This window comes from Struthio camelus, chromosome 5 (assembly GCF_040807025.1).
Source record: "Struthio camelus isolate bStrCam1 chromosome 5, bStrCam1.hap1, whole genome shotgun sequence".
In the NCBI taxonomy this organism is placed as follows: Eukaryota; Metazoa; Chordata; class Aves; order Struthioniformes; family Struthionidae; genus Struthio; species Struthio camelus.
Window position 1 is genome coordinate 65,229,279 of NC_090946.1, and position 18,309 is coordinate 65,247,587.

General features: G+C 36.2%; 1 protein-coding gene across 4 annotated transcripts in view; it reads right to left on the reverse strand.

Moving 5' to 3' along the window:
• The window catches only part of RPS6KA5 (ribosomal protein S6 kinase A5), an 85,871-nt gene that overhangs the window by 47,452 nt on the left and 20,110 nt on the right, over window positions 1-18,309 (reverse strand). For all 4 annotated transcript variants that reach the window (XM_068946804.1, XM_068946806.1, XM_068946805.1 and 1 more), the window contains 3 exons: window positions 13,903-14,121; window positions 12,188-12,303; window positions 11,168-11,275 (listed from right to left, as the gene is read on the reverse strand). In XM_068946804.1, coding sequence (XP_068802905.1) covers window positions 11,168-11,275; window positions 12,188-12,303; window positions 13,903-14,121 — 443 coding nt within the window. The remainder of the gene's footprint in view (window positions 1-11,167; window positions 11,276-12,187; window positions 12,304-13,902; window positions 14,122-18,309) is intronic.

Here is an 18,309-nt window from a genome sequence, read left to right on the forward strand (position 1 = left end):
ATAACCAAAATACTGAAAACGAAAACAAATCCCAAGTCTTTCTACCAAAAATAATGAAGGGGAAGGGGAAAGTCAACTTCCACTGCTGATTCAAAAAGCATAACAACTAACTGAAATTTCACAAAATAAGCCACCTGTTTTTAAGAGAAAAGCAGGCATTTTGTGTGCAATAAAGCGTTCTTTGTAACAATCCTGTAACTGAACTCTAACTGAGAAACGCCTAGTTATATAGATCAGGAAGGTGGAATGGAATGAAACCAAAAAAGACACACAGACAAGCTCCCTGAAGGCACTCCAGGCTACTCTCAGAACTGACTCTTCATGAATGCATTGGGAAAATTCTGCAATCAAAAGAAGAATTACTTACTGGTTATTGTCACTTTCTTGTTAAAGGGAGTGAAAGAATAGTGTGTGGGGGGGGTATGTATATATATGTATATGTAGATATATATGTTTTGACTGGTTTCAACAACATCCCTACAGAATCCCTAGGCTTGTTCCAACTTGTTAGTTGGTAAGTGAAATTGCTTCATTCACTTAATCTGACTTCATCATTATGAAGTTTTCACAACTTCATGACCCAGCAAGACAAAAGGAATGCTTATTGTTGCTTGAGGTACTCTAGAACTGCACGGCAAGCTTCAATATGGTTTTTAAACCTAAAACAGATAGGGTATTTCTACTTACACAATTCCTCTGTCATTGCATGGGGAGCAAATTTCTCCATACCAACTCTGAGATCAAGTATACCCAAAGAGATGAAAACCATGCCTTGTCTAGAACTCTCCATATCTTGAGGTTTCTCTTTAATCAATCATGTAATAGGTTATACACCATGAGAATGCATACACCTTGTAAATCATGTGAGCTACTACTAAATTCTGCAAAATACTCAGAGCTGTGGATAAGTAAAACTCCTCAACTGTTTCCTGGAAACGCTTCTTGCCTACAATAAGTCGGAAGCACTGTGCATGTAACATATATGACAACAAGAAAGCAAGTCTCCAGAAGATTTAAAGCTTCAAACCAGCCTTCGGGAACTGCTGAAGTTATGATCAGTATAGACATTGTCTATTGTCAATAAAGACATCGCACTGAATTTTATTTAGTGAATAAGACCCTAAGCATTCTAACATATGAAGATCTATCATCTCCGTTTTGTTATAAATAAATATTTACAACCCAAATTCTCTCCTCTGATGCAGGGTAACTTCTCTTTTATTACTAGCAGTGTGGCATGTGGTCATTTCTTGTGAGATAAAACAACAACAAATGTCTCTGCACAGGTAGTCAAGTGGGGAAGGGATTACATAGAATAGAATTAAATGCCAGATATTAAAATTGCTTTGACACCACAGTATTGTAATTCTGGCTTACCTTAAATGAAGCTACTGCAGTTTCTAAGCCATGCTTTAGAGTAAGATCTACAGGGATGCTTTGCTTTTGGCTCCCAAGTTAGGCAAAGGGGTTGGTTTGTTGGACAACATAAGCTTGCGAGGAGGAACAGACAACAATCTCATTTCTGAAGTCATTAATGTTTCCTAGGTAAATCCACAAAACTAACTCAAAGGCAGTGGTCCTGTCCTCGGCTAAGACTGCAACATAGGGTACTTCATCTTTTGTGCCAGGAAATATTTCCCTGATGTAAAAAAAGAATACAAAAATGTTTATATACTAGAAGGCTTCATACGCCTTTATACTACTAAGAAAGGGCACTTGACACAGCAAATTTTTCCCAATAGACTAGGCCTTTCTGGGTATTTCTGATCTCAGCAGCAACACTGCTCTGAATCATGAGGGATACACGTCACAGACTGCAAGGTCATATTGGACAAATCCAGAACTCCTTGTAAAGGATATCTGAATATTAGTTCTTCAAATCACTATTTCCTTTTGTGGTAAGATGATGAATATACTCTCTGCACCTTAGAAAATTCTGATTAAGTACCACCTCATACAAATTCTAAATAGCACACCCATAGAATAATTTCTATGACTCAGTACTTCTCAGATGGTGTCATATTTGTGTAGTGCTGTTTGCTGTTTCTTTTGCATCGGTTACTACAAGAGAATCTAGTAAGAATAAAGATAATCTGCTCAAAGATAAAATAAATTGCACAGATTAAAGACCTATAATAGATTGTATTGGCAACTAACATCCATAGTAGCTTCTCATTAAGACTTCAGTAAAAAACTGCTTAGGAGAGCAACTCTGTCCCAAAAGATGCAGAGTACCTAAATTTGTATTTAAGAGTATTTAACAGCTTCTGGCACTAATTCAAATAAAATCTGTAGAAGTTCCAACACTTTTTGCATAAATACTCATAACTGATACCTGCTAGCACTGTGATAGGATCAGCACATCATGCAGCGAAAGTCGTCCAGAGCAACAAATCGTCCCAGCTGAAACTTTAGTGTTACGCTTCCACAGAAGGTCTCACTCAAGAAGGTGAGGCAGAAGAACAGACTCCATTTCAGAACTAGAAATGGCAACAAGCGGTAGCAGCACTCGAAAGAGCATGCTAAAGGCAGTCAATCTCTTAGCGTGTGTATTTATCAGTATCAGTGTAAGAGGAATAGCTTCAGCCATAATAGGCTGAAGACCTCTGAATGACCTCTGTCTCCATTTTATAGTTTTACCAAATTCTTACTTAAGAAACAAAAACATTTTAAACACTACACATGAAAATCTCTTTTATGCATTTAATTAAATTGATTTTCTGGAAATTGACAGAAGCATCAAATCATTCTACTATTTCATGGGGTCTCTGAAGGAAGACTACAATTAATTGGGAAAACACAAAAATTCAGATAGGAAAGGCTAGAAAAGATATATTATTCTACTGTATTCAAGAGTAAGAGATTGTGACTTAACTAAGTGCCCATCTAGAAAGTTTCACTGGTTATTAATGAAATGCTGTTCTTGTCCTTTCAAGAGCAACATATAATCCATTTCTCAGAATCTCCTGCAATGCCTAAAATACTACAGCACTTCCAGGTATGAACAGATGCCAGTATTTGTGCTCTACTACAGAAGCCCCATGGTGGCTTTTCATCTGAATGGAACCCTTACCTAGGGAAACTTGTTAAGAGCAATACTGCCTTCTTTGACTGCTTATACCTCTAAAAATGTTCTTACTGCTTTGGGCAACAAAGGAAGAATGAGAAATTCTAAGCCCTCTCTAGGCTCTGTCAGTAGTCCAGCAATATTGTCAATCAGAAATAAAAAAAAAGGTAGACTTTCTATAATGCAAAGAATGACATCACTATCATTTCTATTTTTGTTTGACTGTGAGTGGATATAACTGGAGTTCTGAAAGATAATTACTTGGGTCCTACCAGAAGAAGCATAAACAGTAAAACCTTTCCTACAACAACTGTGTCCAGGCCCCGAGTGCACCTTTGCTACCTTCCCCACTTGTAAGGGAAACCTATCTGCCTGTGTTCAAGGCCAGCTCTGACATAGTGCAGCTGAGTAACCTGTGAAAAAAGTTGGGGGAAACCTAGTCAACAGCCTCCCCCACCTTCACTTGAGAGCTGCATTCAAGTTCAGGCCCTCACTTTTGGTCCCTGCTGGACTGCAGGCATGCCTATACCTGGCTGTGCATCTCGTTTACCTTATCCCCCGACTTCACTTCCTGACTTGGCTCTCCTCATCACTATGAGCTTGTCTGGCAACCACTGGACTATTGGCTGAGCCTGGTTATTGTCACTGGACTCGCTCTGCTCTTCTTGTTTGGGGACCGTGGGATTGCGCCCACGGTCAGGAAGGGCACTAGGCCTGTGCCTGCCTTGTTGTCACGCTTAGCTCCCCCCTCACACTATCCCAGGGAACATCTCTCTCCTCTTGCTTCTCCCTGACAAACTAAACTGGAACCACAGTTCCTCTAGAAATAGATTATGAGGCTGAAAAAAGTTGAAGCATTCAGCAACAGAGTATCTCTTAGCACGCTAGCAGTAAATTGTCTGTAAGCTACTAACTACGTGAGCCATTAGAGTTCCCTTCATCAGTGTAACGAGAAAACCAGGAAGAGAAGATATATCAAAGAACATGCTTTAAACGGAAATTTACTTGCAACGTCATAGAGTCCACATAGCAGAGGTGCTACAGACACACCAACCTGTAGAGCTGGCTTTTATAGATGAGGAAAATCTCAAGTAAAGAATGAAAGGCCTAGATTCCATGCAGAAACAGGGTAAATCTCAAAGTGATTTTATTGATCTCAAAAATAAAAAATGAATCAGGAAAAAAATTATTTCCACAAAAATTAGATCTGTAGCATTGTTCTGCACCACCAGTTTAGTAGTCCAGAAGAACAATAATTACTAATACCAATTTAGGAAGGCATACGAAAATTTACAGAAAATTTCTCATGATGAGGATTTAAAATGAAAATTGAAAAATTTTCCCAACAAGATAAGTGCCAGGCTGGCCTCCCCCACCCTGCCCTTTTTTTTTTTTTTTTTTTTTTTTTTTAGTTTTTTGTGAGCTTTCTAAAGTTACCTGAAGTAGATTTTTGAAATCCTATCTTGTGGGCTGTTCCTACTTCAAATAGTGGATAAATCAGAAGCATCTTGTTCAACACTACATATCGCGTCACACAGCTAGAGACATTAATGACTTTGCTTCCAAAAGAGACATGGAATTGGACTACTGAATTTTTCAAGCAAGCCTGAGATTTGCTTGCCAGCAAATGCTGTGGGAACAGGCACTTAAAGGGGAGAGCAACAGCTCAACATAACATATCAGATGCAGGTAACAAGACAGGTGTAGGCACTAAGTGCATAGCTACGAAAAGTGTGCTCTCTACACCTGTGGCCCTGACATGCAACCCACTGCAGTCCTCATGTGACATGGAGCGGAGGTTCAAGAAGCTCTCTCTCACAGAGTCAGATAAAGGCTGTGTCTGCTTCTGCAGTGTAATTCTTTGATACCACTGAGATGAAGTATCAAGCAAATTAATAACAGTTAAGGAATTCTTAAATCAGTTCCTGATGATGCATTTGTAAACAAAACAGCTAAGAGAAAACAAAAAAGTACAAACAAAAACCCCACCTCGGCAGGCAAAAGAAATTCAGAAACAGCACATTACTGTGTGGGAGGAATGCAAGTACATGCCACTTGCATCCCAGATGAACATTTTGTCCTGGGTTCTTCTCAAAATTCCAGTCTCTGGAAGATTTTTTTTGTAAAACATCACCTTTCGAGAAGAAACTGGGGTAAGAGTACCAAAAAGAGAGAAGGGTGTAGATAGCAAAACCTGAAAAAACCCTTTGCCTCAAATAGAGGCAAAATTATAAGGTATATAAAAGAGGATTCTGGGAAGAATTCCACCAGCTGCCACTGCAAAGTCAGTAAAAAGTTCATTTTAAGAAAAGGAGCGTAAAGAAAAAAAAAAAAAGAAAAAAGAGGCATAGAAGATGCCAAATAAACATTTATAATATCAGATAACACCAGATGTGTAAGATTGAAGAACAGCAGCAGATGATTTTGCTAAACGTAAACCATCTTGTTCTAAATTCATTTTCATATTGTCACGAATCTCTGGTCACGCAAGTTTTTCCACATATGGTCGCCCAAGTCTCATTGAGCTTTTCAGTATTTGCACTAATTCAAGAGGTGAAAAATTCACTAGAAAACAAACAAACAAATCACTGAGGATGGTGGCTCATGCTCTCAAAAGATTACCTTTCTCCCCACCCCCCCTCGGAAAACAGAAAGAGAATTTTTCAAAGTTGCCTAGCAATACACTATTCTAAGATCTGGTAGAAGATACCAGTATATAGGTGAGTATTTTTCTTCAAACTATGATTTAAGTGGCATGTTACAGTAAGGGAAAAGTATCCTAGAGTAGTCATTATAAGAAATCATGATTTGTCTAATAAGAATTCTTCATAGTACTTTGATATTTTGGCATCAAATCTGGACAGAATAGATTTTATGTCCTAGTCTTCTGCTTTACTGTTCCATGCTGAAAAATCTCAGCGATCTTTGTGATCAGCTTTGAAAAAGGGATACCTCTGGGGCTAAGGTACCATAAATCATCTGATCTGGTCCTCCAGTTAAATGAGTCCTACTACAGCCATGTGCTTTTAGAATGTTTGGTATGTTCTCAATATTCAATTTCAAAACACTCTCAAAACATCAACAGAAGTACACTAATTAAGGCCAAAAATCCTTCCTAAACATTGTTTCATTTTCCTGTTCAAAATAAGGGAAGTAATGAATAATTGTCCAAATCTGTAACCAATGTTAACTACAGTGGACTACCTTTGTAGTTCAGCTAAGTTTTTCATACTTTTTGTCTTAGCAGAAGTGCAAATTTATTGCTTGTAACTGTGTGCCATTTACACCACTAAACAATTATTTTACAGAATCACAGAATCGTTTAGGTTGGAAGGGACCTCTGGAGATCATCTAGTCCAACCTCCCTGCTCAAGCAGGGACCTTGCACTTTTAACCAAAACACAGGCAGACAGTCACAGCAGTACAGATTATCCTAACTTATCTTTAAAAGGAACGTTCAATTTTCAGATCATTATCAAATTTCAAGTGATCAGACACTTTCACTTTAATTTTAAAAGACCCTTTATAACTATCCGAATTAAACGAACAGCTAATCGACTAGGTCGCCAAGTGAGGTGAGAGTCCATACAGTTCTAAATAAAAGTCAGGTGGTAGTCAATTGCCCACGTGTTCCAACTTTGATCACATTTAACCTGCTCAGGGAACATGTACGAATCTCAACTTCATCTTCCAAAATCCAGAGCAGACCCCCATGTTTTCATCATTTTCTTTTATGAAATTTCCTTTAAAAAAATCACGTACCAATTTTCCTTCCAGAAATAAATGTTGGCTCAATGAGCTAATAAACTAAGAACAAGCAGCAATTCAACAGTGAAATGAAGAGCATCTCACATTTATAACTAAATGTGCAACTCTGATTAAGAGCTTTTCAAATAGGTAAATAATAAGGTGTCTGAACTGTTAACTCAAAGTATCATACACAGAAACACACAGACATGCAACTGACTTAGAAGTGCAAAATTCAGACAATTAAATCATCCCTCATTCTCAATAGCTACTCTGACACTAGTTACTGCAAATGTGTTTATGGTCTTTCTGTGCGCTCTCAGGTATGCTGCCGTTTGAAGATCGACAACACTCAGTATTTCCTACATAACACAAAACCTGCAAAAGAAAATTAAGTTAATGCGTACCAAAATTAAGATCTGTACCAACCCAGAAAACAAACATTCCACTCTGCTTTGAAAGTGGATGTACTTTACAGGGCTTAACTAAGAAAAAAACATTAATTGTTATGCATGATCTGATAGTGTAGATTGCTACTACAAAAATTCAATGTGTGGTCAGATTATTTATTTTAAGACTTTAAGATATCATCTACAGTAGTCTAGAAAAGGTATTATTTTTATTAGTGTGCCTATAGAACCAAAGGAAAATATTCCACACTATCAGAAAAAAAAGATTTAAAAAAAAAAAAGTAGTAGCATTTTTAACAATAAACAGTAAAACAAAGACCAAAACTGATGACTAGGTTAAACCGATATTAACAAAAAACAAAACAAAACCATTAGCATACAAGTAGACCACTTAATGAGATAAAGGTATAAAAATACCTAAACCATATATCCAGAAGAATCATCTTCTGATTATGCATATGAAATAAGATAGTAAAAATACAAATTTTGGAGAGGGAGGGCATTGAGGGTAAATGGAATGCAAGATTCTTGAAAAATTAACAATACTAAAGTGCAACAAACAAAAGTGTGTTGTAGAAATTTCAATATGAAGTCTGTTAGTTCTATCACAATTTTTTTTTTTTTTTTAAAGAGATGAACAATTCATTTTGACGCCATCTGCAAAGACATTCTACATCCCTATTAGACAGGAAGTCAATTGAGATGCATGAAAGCATATAAGGTAAAAATCTTTTTTTCCAAGTTTCCTTGCAATTCAGTTGCAAGTAAAAATCAGAAAGACTGAACTTAATTTACCTTGGGGGTAAGACTGTGATTTCTACTAAACTTAATGCTACTATTATTACTAAACAAAAACAAACCAAAATACACACATACACCCCCCCTCTCATGAGGTGTCATGAGAGGTGTCATTTCAGTCTAAATCTTTCATCCAATCTCACCCTAAGGTTATGCTAGTCAAATTGTTCACCTTCGTATTATATTATTTTAAGTATAGTTTGAATACTGGAAGGTATTTCACACCTAAATATCCTCTGATACTGGGCTATCCTGTGTATAAATACATTTTTATTCAACTAGGTGACTCAGGACTGGCTATTTCTTCTTTCTGCATGCAAATATTAGCATACAGACTTCATTTTAAAGATATAAAACACAGGCAAAAGAACTATTTCAATTGTACAAGACAATTTCCATTTTTAGAGAAACAGTAATATAAAATACTTGATCAGTTTTTAAGAAAATTATGTTTTAGAACACTTGGAACAGAAGCATTTGGATTTGTAATTCTCCTGTTAAGCACTTTCATGTAAACATTGTAAAACAAAAAGAATACAGTGCATTCTGGTATACTTCATATTCATGATTCAGTAGCTGCATGGTAGAAATCAACAGGTTTCTGTTTCTTAGAAGTCACATGCAGTTGCTTCCTTTTACTCAAACAGCGCTTGGTAAAAAGCGGCTTCCAATCTCTACGTTAGTGAACAGCCAATATGCATTATTGTTATTGTTCTAAATAGTTCGCTCTTTTTATTATAAACAGCTTCTTGTAGATTCTAGACTGCCCTCGATACCTGGAAATATTTAACAAGCATCAGATTACAGCAGAGATAATGAAAACACTGAGCTATGTTTCCCAGCCAATATCCCTAACTACAAAACCATTTGGAATTCATAGATATGTGATAAGAAATTCTCTCTGATAAGAATTCTAAGTATATAAAAGTGATCAGCAATTACAAGCATATACTATTCTTAACCTAAAAATATCTGGTTTCAGAAAATATAATCCAAACAGCAGGTTACTAGAACAAATGCCACTTGCATAAGCATACCTTGTCAATGACAGAAATTGTGCAAGAAGCAGGGTTGGCCAGGGAAGAAGGGTGAAGGAGAGGGAAGAAAAGAAAGCATATTGCTCTGGTTAAATTGCAAATGCTATACTCTTTTTCTTATCCATCTTACACAGCTGTGCAATTTTATTTCCATGTGTTATCCAACAAGCATGAAAATACATCAAAAGCTATATAAAGTCTATGTAATTATATAGGCAACTGTTACTTCTCAATAAGTACATCAGTTCAGAAGTGTAAGTTAATAAATGTCTTTTGGAATGTGAATTGTCAATGTTCTACCAGTAGATGAATTGTTTACCGAGAGTAAAATATGAAATGTCAATTTCTATGTATATTTGGGTCATCCTAATCATGTTTAAGTTCAGTATCTTAATTATAATGGTATATATGAAAATTGTAACAGAGTGCAGATAATTTATCAGATTTTGAGAGCAAACATTAAAATGGTAATTTTTTTTTTTCCTTAGAAGAAACACTTGAAATGTTTAGCTTTTTTGACAGGGAAGACAAATATGCAGTGTGGAAGAAAATAAGGGAAAATATGGGTAAATGAACAGATTTCTGAGATATGCTGAAAATAAAACGGATAGGAGTCAGAGGAAGCAACACTAAACGATCAAGAAGCTAGAAGGCTTTATTTTAAATGACTGGAGAAGGAGGAGGAAAAGGATCAGATTCAGAGCGTGTGGGAAAAGCAGAGAAGACAGGCATCTCTGATGCTTATCCAAGTCCTCCTTTTTTCTTGCTGCTTGTAAGGGACCTCCTAAAGGTGAACAAAGATGGGAAAGAAGCATTTTTTCCCTAAGGCCATCTGTTTTGAGACTCTAAAGTAAGTCCTGATTCATTGTGACATGTTCTTATTACATGGAAGATTTCTGCTTCAACTCTTTGCCTAGTGCCTGTAAGACAGTTCCTTTTTCCTCCCATAGGTACAGTAATATAACACAATTCAGTGCACTCTGCTTCTTATGCCCTGTACAGCTTTTCTCACAACTCTAACCAGGTCCTACTGCCCTAGCCACAACTCGTATTATTGTTCTTTTCTGCTGAAACTGCATCTCTTTGCACTTCTTTCGGCTTCCTCTCTTGCACTGCTCTGACAAACTGCTGCTGAACCTTTGCTATTCCAGTTGGTCCTCCTCTTGGTTTCACTCTATAGTTTAAAAGGAATATACTGACACTATCTGTACTATTTCCTTGCTTCTGAAAGTAACATCTCCTATCTCCTTTAAAATGATGCCCCACAAATTCTATCAGATTCCATTTGGAACGTGAGTATTTTAGAGGAAACTACAGTTAACCGTTTCTAGAAATCCCCTCTGCTGCTCGTAACAAAGTCGTTCAAATCTGCAGTTCCAGATTTCAATTTGATACCTAATGGAAAAGCCAAAAAATAGCTAGCTTTAAATTCTCTGAAAAGTAAAAATCTGTGCAACTTTCTTTGGCTCTTTGAAATCTAAAAAGCATGGTTAGATATAAAACTGTACCTTACAAATAATTAACAATGAACCTTAACAGTTCGCTATGTTTCAGCTATATAGTACTATGCCATATTTAATAAGAGATAAGCTTTTATGCTAAAAGCTTGCAATTAAGCTTATCAAAAGTGACACAAAGACATGAGAAAAAGACAAGATAATAATACAATAATTATTATTAGCACAAATAAGAGTCATAGCACACCATTTGCCTAGTCACTGTAAAGCATTAGCACAGTCAAGCATTTTAAAAAGGCATCTGAAAATGACAACATAAGTGGCTTTTCAGACTTTTTTGGATCTCTTCTTTCACACATAAAGGGCAGCAGGAGAGAATATGAAGGTACCTCAGGGAAAAACTAGAACAGGCAAAAGCATCTGACAACATCAGTAGGCCAAAGACCAATGAACTGAAAGCTCAAAATCCAATAAACAAAGGACAGCTGTAATACTTAAAAACAAAGACTAGTGGACTTTGCTCTACGAGGTTAAAGTCTAAAAGGCAATTTTTATCCCCTCTCAAATGCATATATGATTTCAACAAGACAGAATTCGGTTCTGTGGTCTTGCTGGATTCTGTCCACAATTACTGGAGAGTCAAATACTCACCTCATCGTTAAGAAACTCCTTACTCAGACCAAAGTCTGTCAGCACCACATGGCCATCAGAATCAAGGAGAATATTCTCAAGTTTTATATCCCGATATATAATTCCCAACTGCAAATAGAATATAAAAGTAGTATTTCCAAATTAGTGTAACCACATCAATCAGACACTGTTGAATGCATTTAAATTTTAAGCTAGTAAAATTCCCACTATTAAGGTAAAAGAACCAAAGGACCTTCAGGATCAAAAAGTTGCCCCTAAAAAAAAAGGGACCATCATGTGAAAGCATCTTTGAACAAATAACCGAGTGACTTGTAGGGTCTCAGAAAATACGTTATGCATTACAGTTTTCAGATTTGAAGGACATACTATATCCTTCACACCAGAAGTGACTGAATACCACCTTCTGAGTGCAAAACCAAATTCAGCTTTCATCAAGACTTAAAAATGTATCCTCCTATTACATGTTTCAAAGCACACAAGTTTTCTGACATTATCACGCAGGTGTAGTAACATTTTACAAATCTAATAAAGTCAGTGTGATGTGCCTTTGCTCAGTATCTTTGAAAATTATAGCACTTTTCATCCTAGCAGTTGGGCGAAGATTTGAAAAATATGCTGTTTAACTGCACTGAAACAAGGACAACTGAACAGGAGTGGAACCAAAACACTGTTCTTCAGGTTGACTACAAATTAATCCTACTGGTGTACTTAATCCCTTCACAGAGTTTGCTAAAAATTAACAGAAGTAAAAAAACAATCATTTGTCAATAATAATAATCTTCACACCGCAGATACAAACCTGTAACCTTAATCTGGTACACAGGGATAGACATTTCACTGGGAGATATTTCCAGTTATGTAACTAATAGACCCCACCGGTAGACAAAAATCACCTTTGAATTTCAAGCAATCTAAAAAATAGTCCTCCTCACTAATCTTATATGATGCGAGAACACCACTGATGGTATAATATGTAGATGACAGTTCCAGGAGAACAGCAGTAGGATAAAATTACTTTACCTTGTGTAGATGTTCAAGTGCCAAAACAATTTCTCCAATGTAAATCTGCACCTCATTTTCTGAGAATCTCTCTCTTTGTGAAAGGTGAGTAAACAATTCTCCTCCATTTATGTAGTCTGAAAAGTAGAACAAAGAACCGTAATTTCACTTTCTGCTGACTTTATTTTCTTATTGAAATATTAAGATGTTCTAGAATCAGATATTTTTACTTCATTATTGTTCAATAATATTTCATAAACGTACAATACTCAATTTCCTTCTCAGAGGACTGATGGAAGAACATGACCAATTTTTAAAGCAGCAACAAAACCATAAAAGGAGCTTCAGACATCCATAAATTAGAAAACGCATATTGTTTTTCAAAATCAGTCTTTTAGTTACTCAGGAAGAGAAGAAGAAAGGAAAGGAATAGACTAAATCATCTGCAAACACAGCATTTGTGCACCCTTATGAAATATTTAAGAGCAGTGAGCCAGACTGACATAAAAAAGGCAATTCAAAACCAGGTATTAGGTGAAATGAAAAACAATCAACTACAGACAATTAGAAGTTTTCCCCTTTGCAAGGGGAATTTTGATGGCAAAACTTACTGGTGGAGATTATTTCCACACACATTCCCACACGGAAACCACACTTCCATTCTTTACAGCATACAACACAAAAGAAAAACATGACGATGACAAAAAAACCATTTAGAAATATATTTCCAACATTTCCAGTTGGAAATGTTGGTGTTATATACAACACATAAAGAAACAGGTATTTGTTAAAGTCCATTTCAAGAACATGTTCACTGAACTTGGTAAATAACTTCTACAGCCAGTATCGCAGAACTCTGCTCTCAAGTTTGTTTCATTGAAAGAAAGGCCATTTCCTTTTATGACTAGACTGTTCCTTTGCATAAAAAATTCCACATTATTCCAAGACTCAGTTGTAACTTTGCTCTAGAAATCTGGAGTGCTACCAGGCTCTAGCAAACAACTCTACTTTCTACAGGGAAGCATGGGATTTCGGATATCCTTCTAATAACTAAAAAAATTAGAAGATGCAAGCCTCTCAATACTCAAAGATCAATTGACTTCATAACCAAAGACTTTGGCAGCAAATGATTGCTGAAGTAGTAAAGTTCAGAGCTGGCTTAAATACTCTCTTCCAGTTCCTGAAGTACATGCTCCACATTATCAGGAAGACTCCTTCTCCTTCCCCAGAAAGCCAGGACTCTTTATAGGCAGTGATACTGAGGAATATGACAGAAAAAGGAATGTAACTCTTTAACCTCAGCCTCTTTTCCTAAAAAGTTACTGTCCTGAAAAAGGGGGATGGTGGGGAAGAGAGCGCAAGACAGACATGCACATACAGAAGTTATATCTGAGTTGAATACCCTAAGAAAGTCCCTAATTAGCCTTCAGCCACACTTGCCAATACTACAGAAACAGATGTGGCTCTTTGTATCAAAACTTCTCCCCCCCCCCCCCCGGCCCCCGTTTCAGAATAGTGCACTGAAGTTCAAACAGGAAAACCACACAAACAGCACTGTTGAAGATGAACAGTATTTTACTTCCTATGCTCTCCTACATAATCTTCAAATATACAGTACTTAAGACCACATGAAAAAAAAAAAAAAAACTATAAAACATTAAGCAGATAAAAGGTGTTGGGGGGGGGGGGGGGGGTAACTGTATTAACATTAGACTTGAATCCTGAAAACCACTCACCTAAAATGAGATGAAGCTTTGTATCCGTTTGAAAGGCATAATGCAATGTGACCAAAAATGGTGATTGCCTAATATGCTCCAATACTTGTCGTTCCGTCCTTGTGTGCTCAGTTGTTTTGGCTTTTTGAACTATTGTCGCTTTCTTCAGTACTTTCATGGCATACAGCTTTCCAGCATCATGGCCACTTACTTTCCTTACTAGGAACACTTTTCCATAGGCTTAAAAAGAAAACGTGGGGAGAAAAAGTGATCACACTCTCATACTACAGGTCTAGCTACTATCATATCACAGCAGATTTTAACATTACATCGTATTTCTCACTTGGCCCTTTTTTTCATTTACTCATTGTTACGCCAAATAGCATAACAGTAACCATTGAGGCTAAAGTTCTTCAGATTAACTTTTTTTCCATATTAACTTTTTTTCCATTTCAGACTGACCTTTTTAAACAACACTGCAAGGGGGGGCGGGGGGAGTGGGAACAAACTTAACAATGTCAGTATTTTAAAGAAAGCTGATTATTTTTTACTTTGTAATAATACAACACACATACTTCAAATCTACAATTTAGCAGGAGTCTGGAGTCAGAGAGATACTATTTTTCCGTCCTCCAAAATGTCGGCCTGTATTTGGGCAACCTACATACTTTCATTAATAGCTTTATAGTACTGAAGTTCCAAAAACCCCTAGAAGAGAAGTTAGTGAATTCTTCCCATCAATATTAAGTACATAGGAACTTTCTGAGGTTCCTACACTGGACGCAAAGCAGAGAAAGCTGGAGAAACTCTCTCAAATAGAAAGTTTTCTGAACAAAAAGAGTAAAAGAAATAGTTACTAGGACCAAAGGATACTCATTCAAGAGTTTTGAAGTATTGAATCTAAGTGCTGTGTTCAGGTATTTGCTAAAAAGATCCTCCATATTGGAGGAATAAAAAGTAGCAAAACATAACATGCATTTTTTTTTTTTTTTAAATAAAAAGGGCTCCTGGGAACTATCAGTGAATTTGACATCTCTATTAGGCAAACCTGCAGAAAGAATAAAGATTAGAATTAGTAGATGCATAAACAGGATATTATGTGAAAGAATTAGTGTTGTTTTTGTGGAGGGAAATAATTATTTCTATTAATAATTGCTCAAAGGAGTCATGAGGAAGGATGGAAAGTGATCTGGATGACTTATCTAGATTTCCAAAACACTTAATAAGTTCCTTTACAAAAGGGTCTTAAAAACGCTGAACAATCACAGGTTCAAAGAGAAGGTCCTCTCATGGATTAAGAATGACATTAGCAGATAGAAAAATAGAGGTTAGAAATTAATATTCGTTTTTTTCAATGGAAGCAGGTCACCATAAGAATTCGTCCCGCTTGATTCAGTTATGTATCAACTGAGAAGCTGATTTTCTCAGGTTAGTAAATTATTCACTCCAACAAAAGTCGAAGTTGATTGCACAGCTGCAAAACAGTATGATGATATTAAGTAGCTGAATAATAAAATGGCAGATAAAATTCCAAGTCAGTAAATGAGTAATCCCTGTAAAATAAAATAATCATTAATTGTGCAAATGGTTACAACTGAAAACAGATATATACCTGGAGTTACTACCAATAAACCAATGGAAAAACACCCCTTAATGGTCAAAATGGTCACAAACCCAGAAATCGTTATGCTATGGCATGAAAACTTTGTGCGCTTGTATCTTGAATAACATGCACTGTTTCAGTCCGCCTCTTTTTCCCAGTTCACCCATCAGAAGAAAAATGTACAAGAGAACTTTAAAAAAATAAAAAGTAACAAGAATTATGAAGGGAACTGAACACACAGACTTTTCAGTCTGAAAAGAGGAGAGTAATGAGAAAGATTCAGGACTTAAAATTTGTATGAAGGTAAATAAAGAACATTTTTTCATTTTTTCCTCAACATAAAAAGCTGTAACAGACAAAACCATCAGGTAGCAAAATTAAGAATTGACCAACACATACACGCAGACAACAAGCAATTAAGCCGTGGAATTACTGCCACATTGTGCTGCAGAAGTCAAAAACGCAGCTGGGTTCAAAAAGAGATTATATAAATCCTTGGGGAGAGGAAATTATTATATAAAGCATTGCTAAACATAGAAGAGTCAAAAAGGCTCAGGCAGACCTTCTCAGAGAGAAGGCTTAAATGTCTTAAAACTTTAAATATACTAGATAATTTACTGCTCTGATGTAAAACATTCTTGTTGGTCTTTAAACATGCTAAATAGCATATCCTGCTCTAACAAGCAACTATGTTTAATTCGGCATTTTCCCTAGCTTTTCCAGACTCTGAACAAAGAGTTTTAAACTACCTAAGGACAGGCTACTTTTTCCACAACAGAGCACTTCGTTCAGTGTGCATAAGTGATATTGCTCACTTAACAGGGGGGAAAACAGCTCTTTACCTGACTTACTAAATATTAATCCAAAACCTTCTAAGTAGACATTCTTGCCTTTTTCACGGTGCCCATCATTCTCTACATAAGCTTTCACAAATACAGAACAAACATTCACAACATACCTGTCCAAAAAGGCAAATGGATCCAAAACAGGTTAGTGTAAACATAAAACATATCCACCTCTTGTGAGCAAGAAATATGACACGCCAGGGACAATTTTTTCCAACATGTTCAGTATTATATGGAACTCCCCATGCTCAAAGCGGAGCATCTTTTAACTTTAACTGTAGTTATGAGATCTCAAGTATATCCGCAAATCAGACCTTATGGTCTCAAGCTGGTCATCAAGAAATGGATGACCACAGATGTAAAAAAAAAAAAAAAAAAAAAAAAAAAAAAAAAAAAAAAAGCTCAGTAAACACGCCTGTGGCTATAAATCTTGTCACAATGTACAGTCAAAAATGATCTGAATTGAGGTTGCACAGATCATAACGCTGTGACTAGAGCAATACTAGTATGCATATACTTTTAATATTATTCCCTATTTTTCAGTATTGGATTGTAAATTACTTTTAGCAGCTGAAGAAAGACCCCCTACTACTGAGCACATTGGTTAAAAAAAAAAAAAAAAAATCTGCTTCTACAACTAGAAATATATCTGCATCCTTATTAAGGAGTTACCACTCAAAAACTGTAGGTAGCAACTCTGCGTTTTACTAATATGCAACAAGAACAGTGTGGGGAAAAAGCCTTAGCTTGCTTTTCTCAGCTGCTTTAGAGAACAAGCTCCCTAGTTTTCAGTGATTTTCAGCTGGAGCTTGCTATTTCACTGCCTTATGCCTCTCTGAAAATTCCAGCCAAGAGCATTAAACAGGAGCGCCTTTAGGTACCCAGGAAACAGTAGTTTTATCAGAAAAGTTGGGGAATGTTTAAAGTTACACTAAATCAAAACAAACAAAAGCCCCTAGATTTTAACACTTTGCTACCCGTACCGTCAATTATACTATATAAAAGCATGCAATAATGCATCATAAGTGGCAGAATCCCCCCAATATATAAAATAGGATCAACTACAGTTTTACATACAGCATAGAAGAAAATTACCTGATAAATATATGAACTCAACAGAAATATCTCGAAATCAGATTATCTTAAAAGGATTTTGATACAGAGCTTTACCATGACAAATTGTTTTCTTCAAAAAACTGAAAAGGACTGACAGAATGATGAAGACTCTGCAATTTTGATGAGAATAAATCTTAAGTAGCACTATTTTCATCAAATGACTCATGATATATTCAACATCAGAATCTCTGGTATCACCACAAGATATCTACTTCAGAGACAACTGCAACAGCAATCGATCTGAGGGGCAGAAAGGAGGAGGAGCCCAAGCTAGTTTCAGGAATACTTTACCTGAAAATCTTATTTCAGTAAAGCTTTTTGCACTTCTCAAAGAGTCACATTTTAATATTCATATTTGTAAAATCTGATAACACATCTCAATTACCTGGCAGAAATACTTAGCCAGCAACAGAACCTACAGAGAAAGAAATACACATACACACAGCCCACAAGTACCTGCCTCCAAAATCATTTAAAACATTTAAATTAGGGTAGTAATATATATATACTATATATACACAGTATGTATAGTAAACTCTCTCTCTCTATATATATATAGACACGGTTGTATGTGTGTGTAAACTATAAGACTGACCCCGTATGGCTTTTAAAAAGGTTGAATTAAAAGCCTTATTAAAAAGTTGGGGGTGGGGGAGGGGGAAGTTTACTGCAAACAGATATGGATACCATGCCTGGGAGATGACTGAAAGATTTCATACCACCAATTTATATCACATGCCCACTTAAATTAAGAGGTAGAAAAATCTAATCGGAGGTTAAGACTTTCTTTTCATGAATGCCTTTCTTCATGAACAATAATTATTTAGTAATATAAATTATTGTAAGTAGTAAAAATTCAGAAAA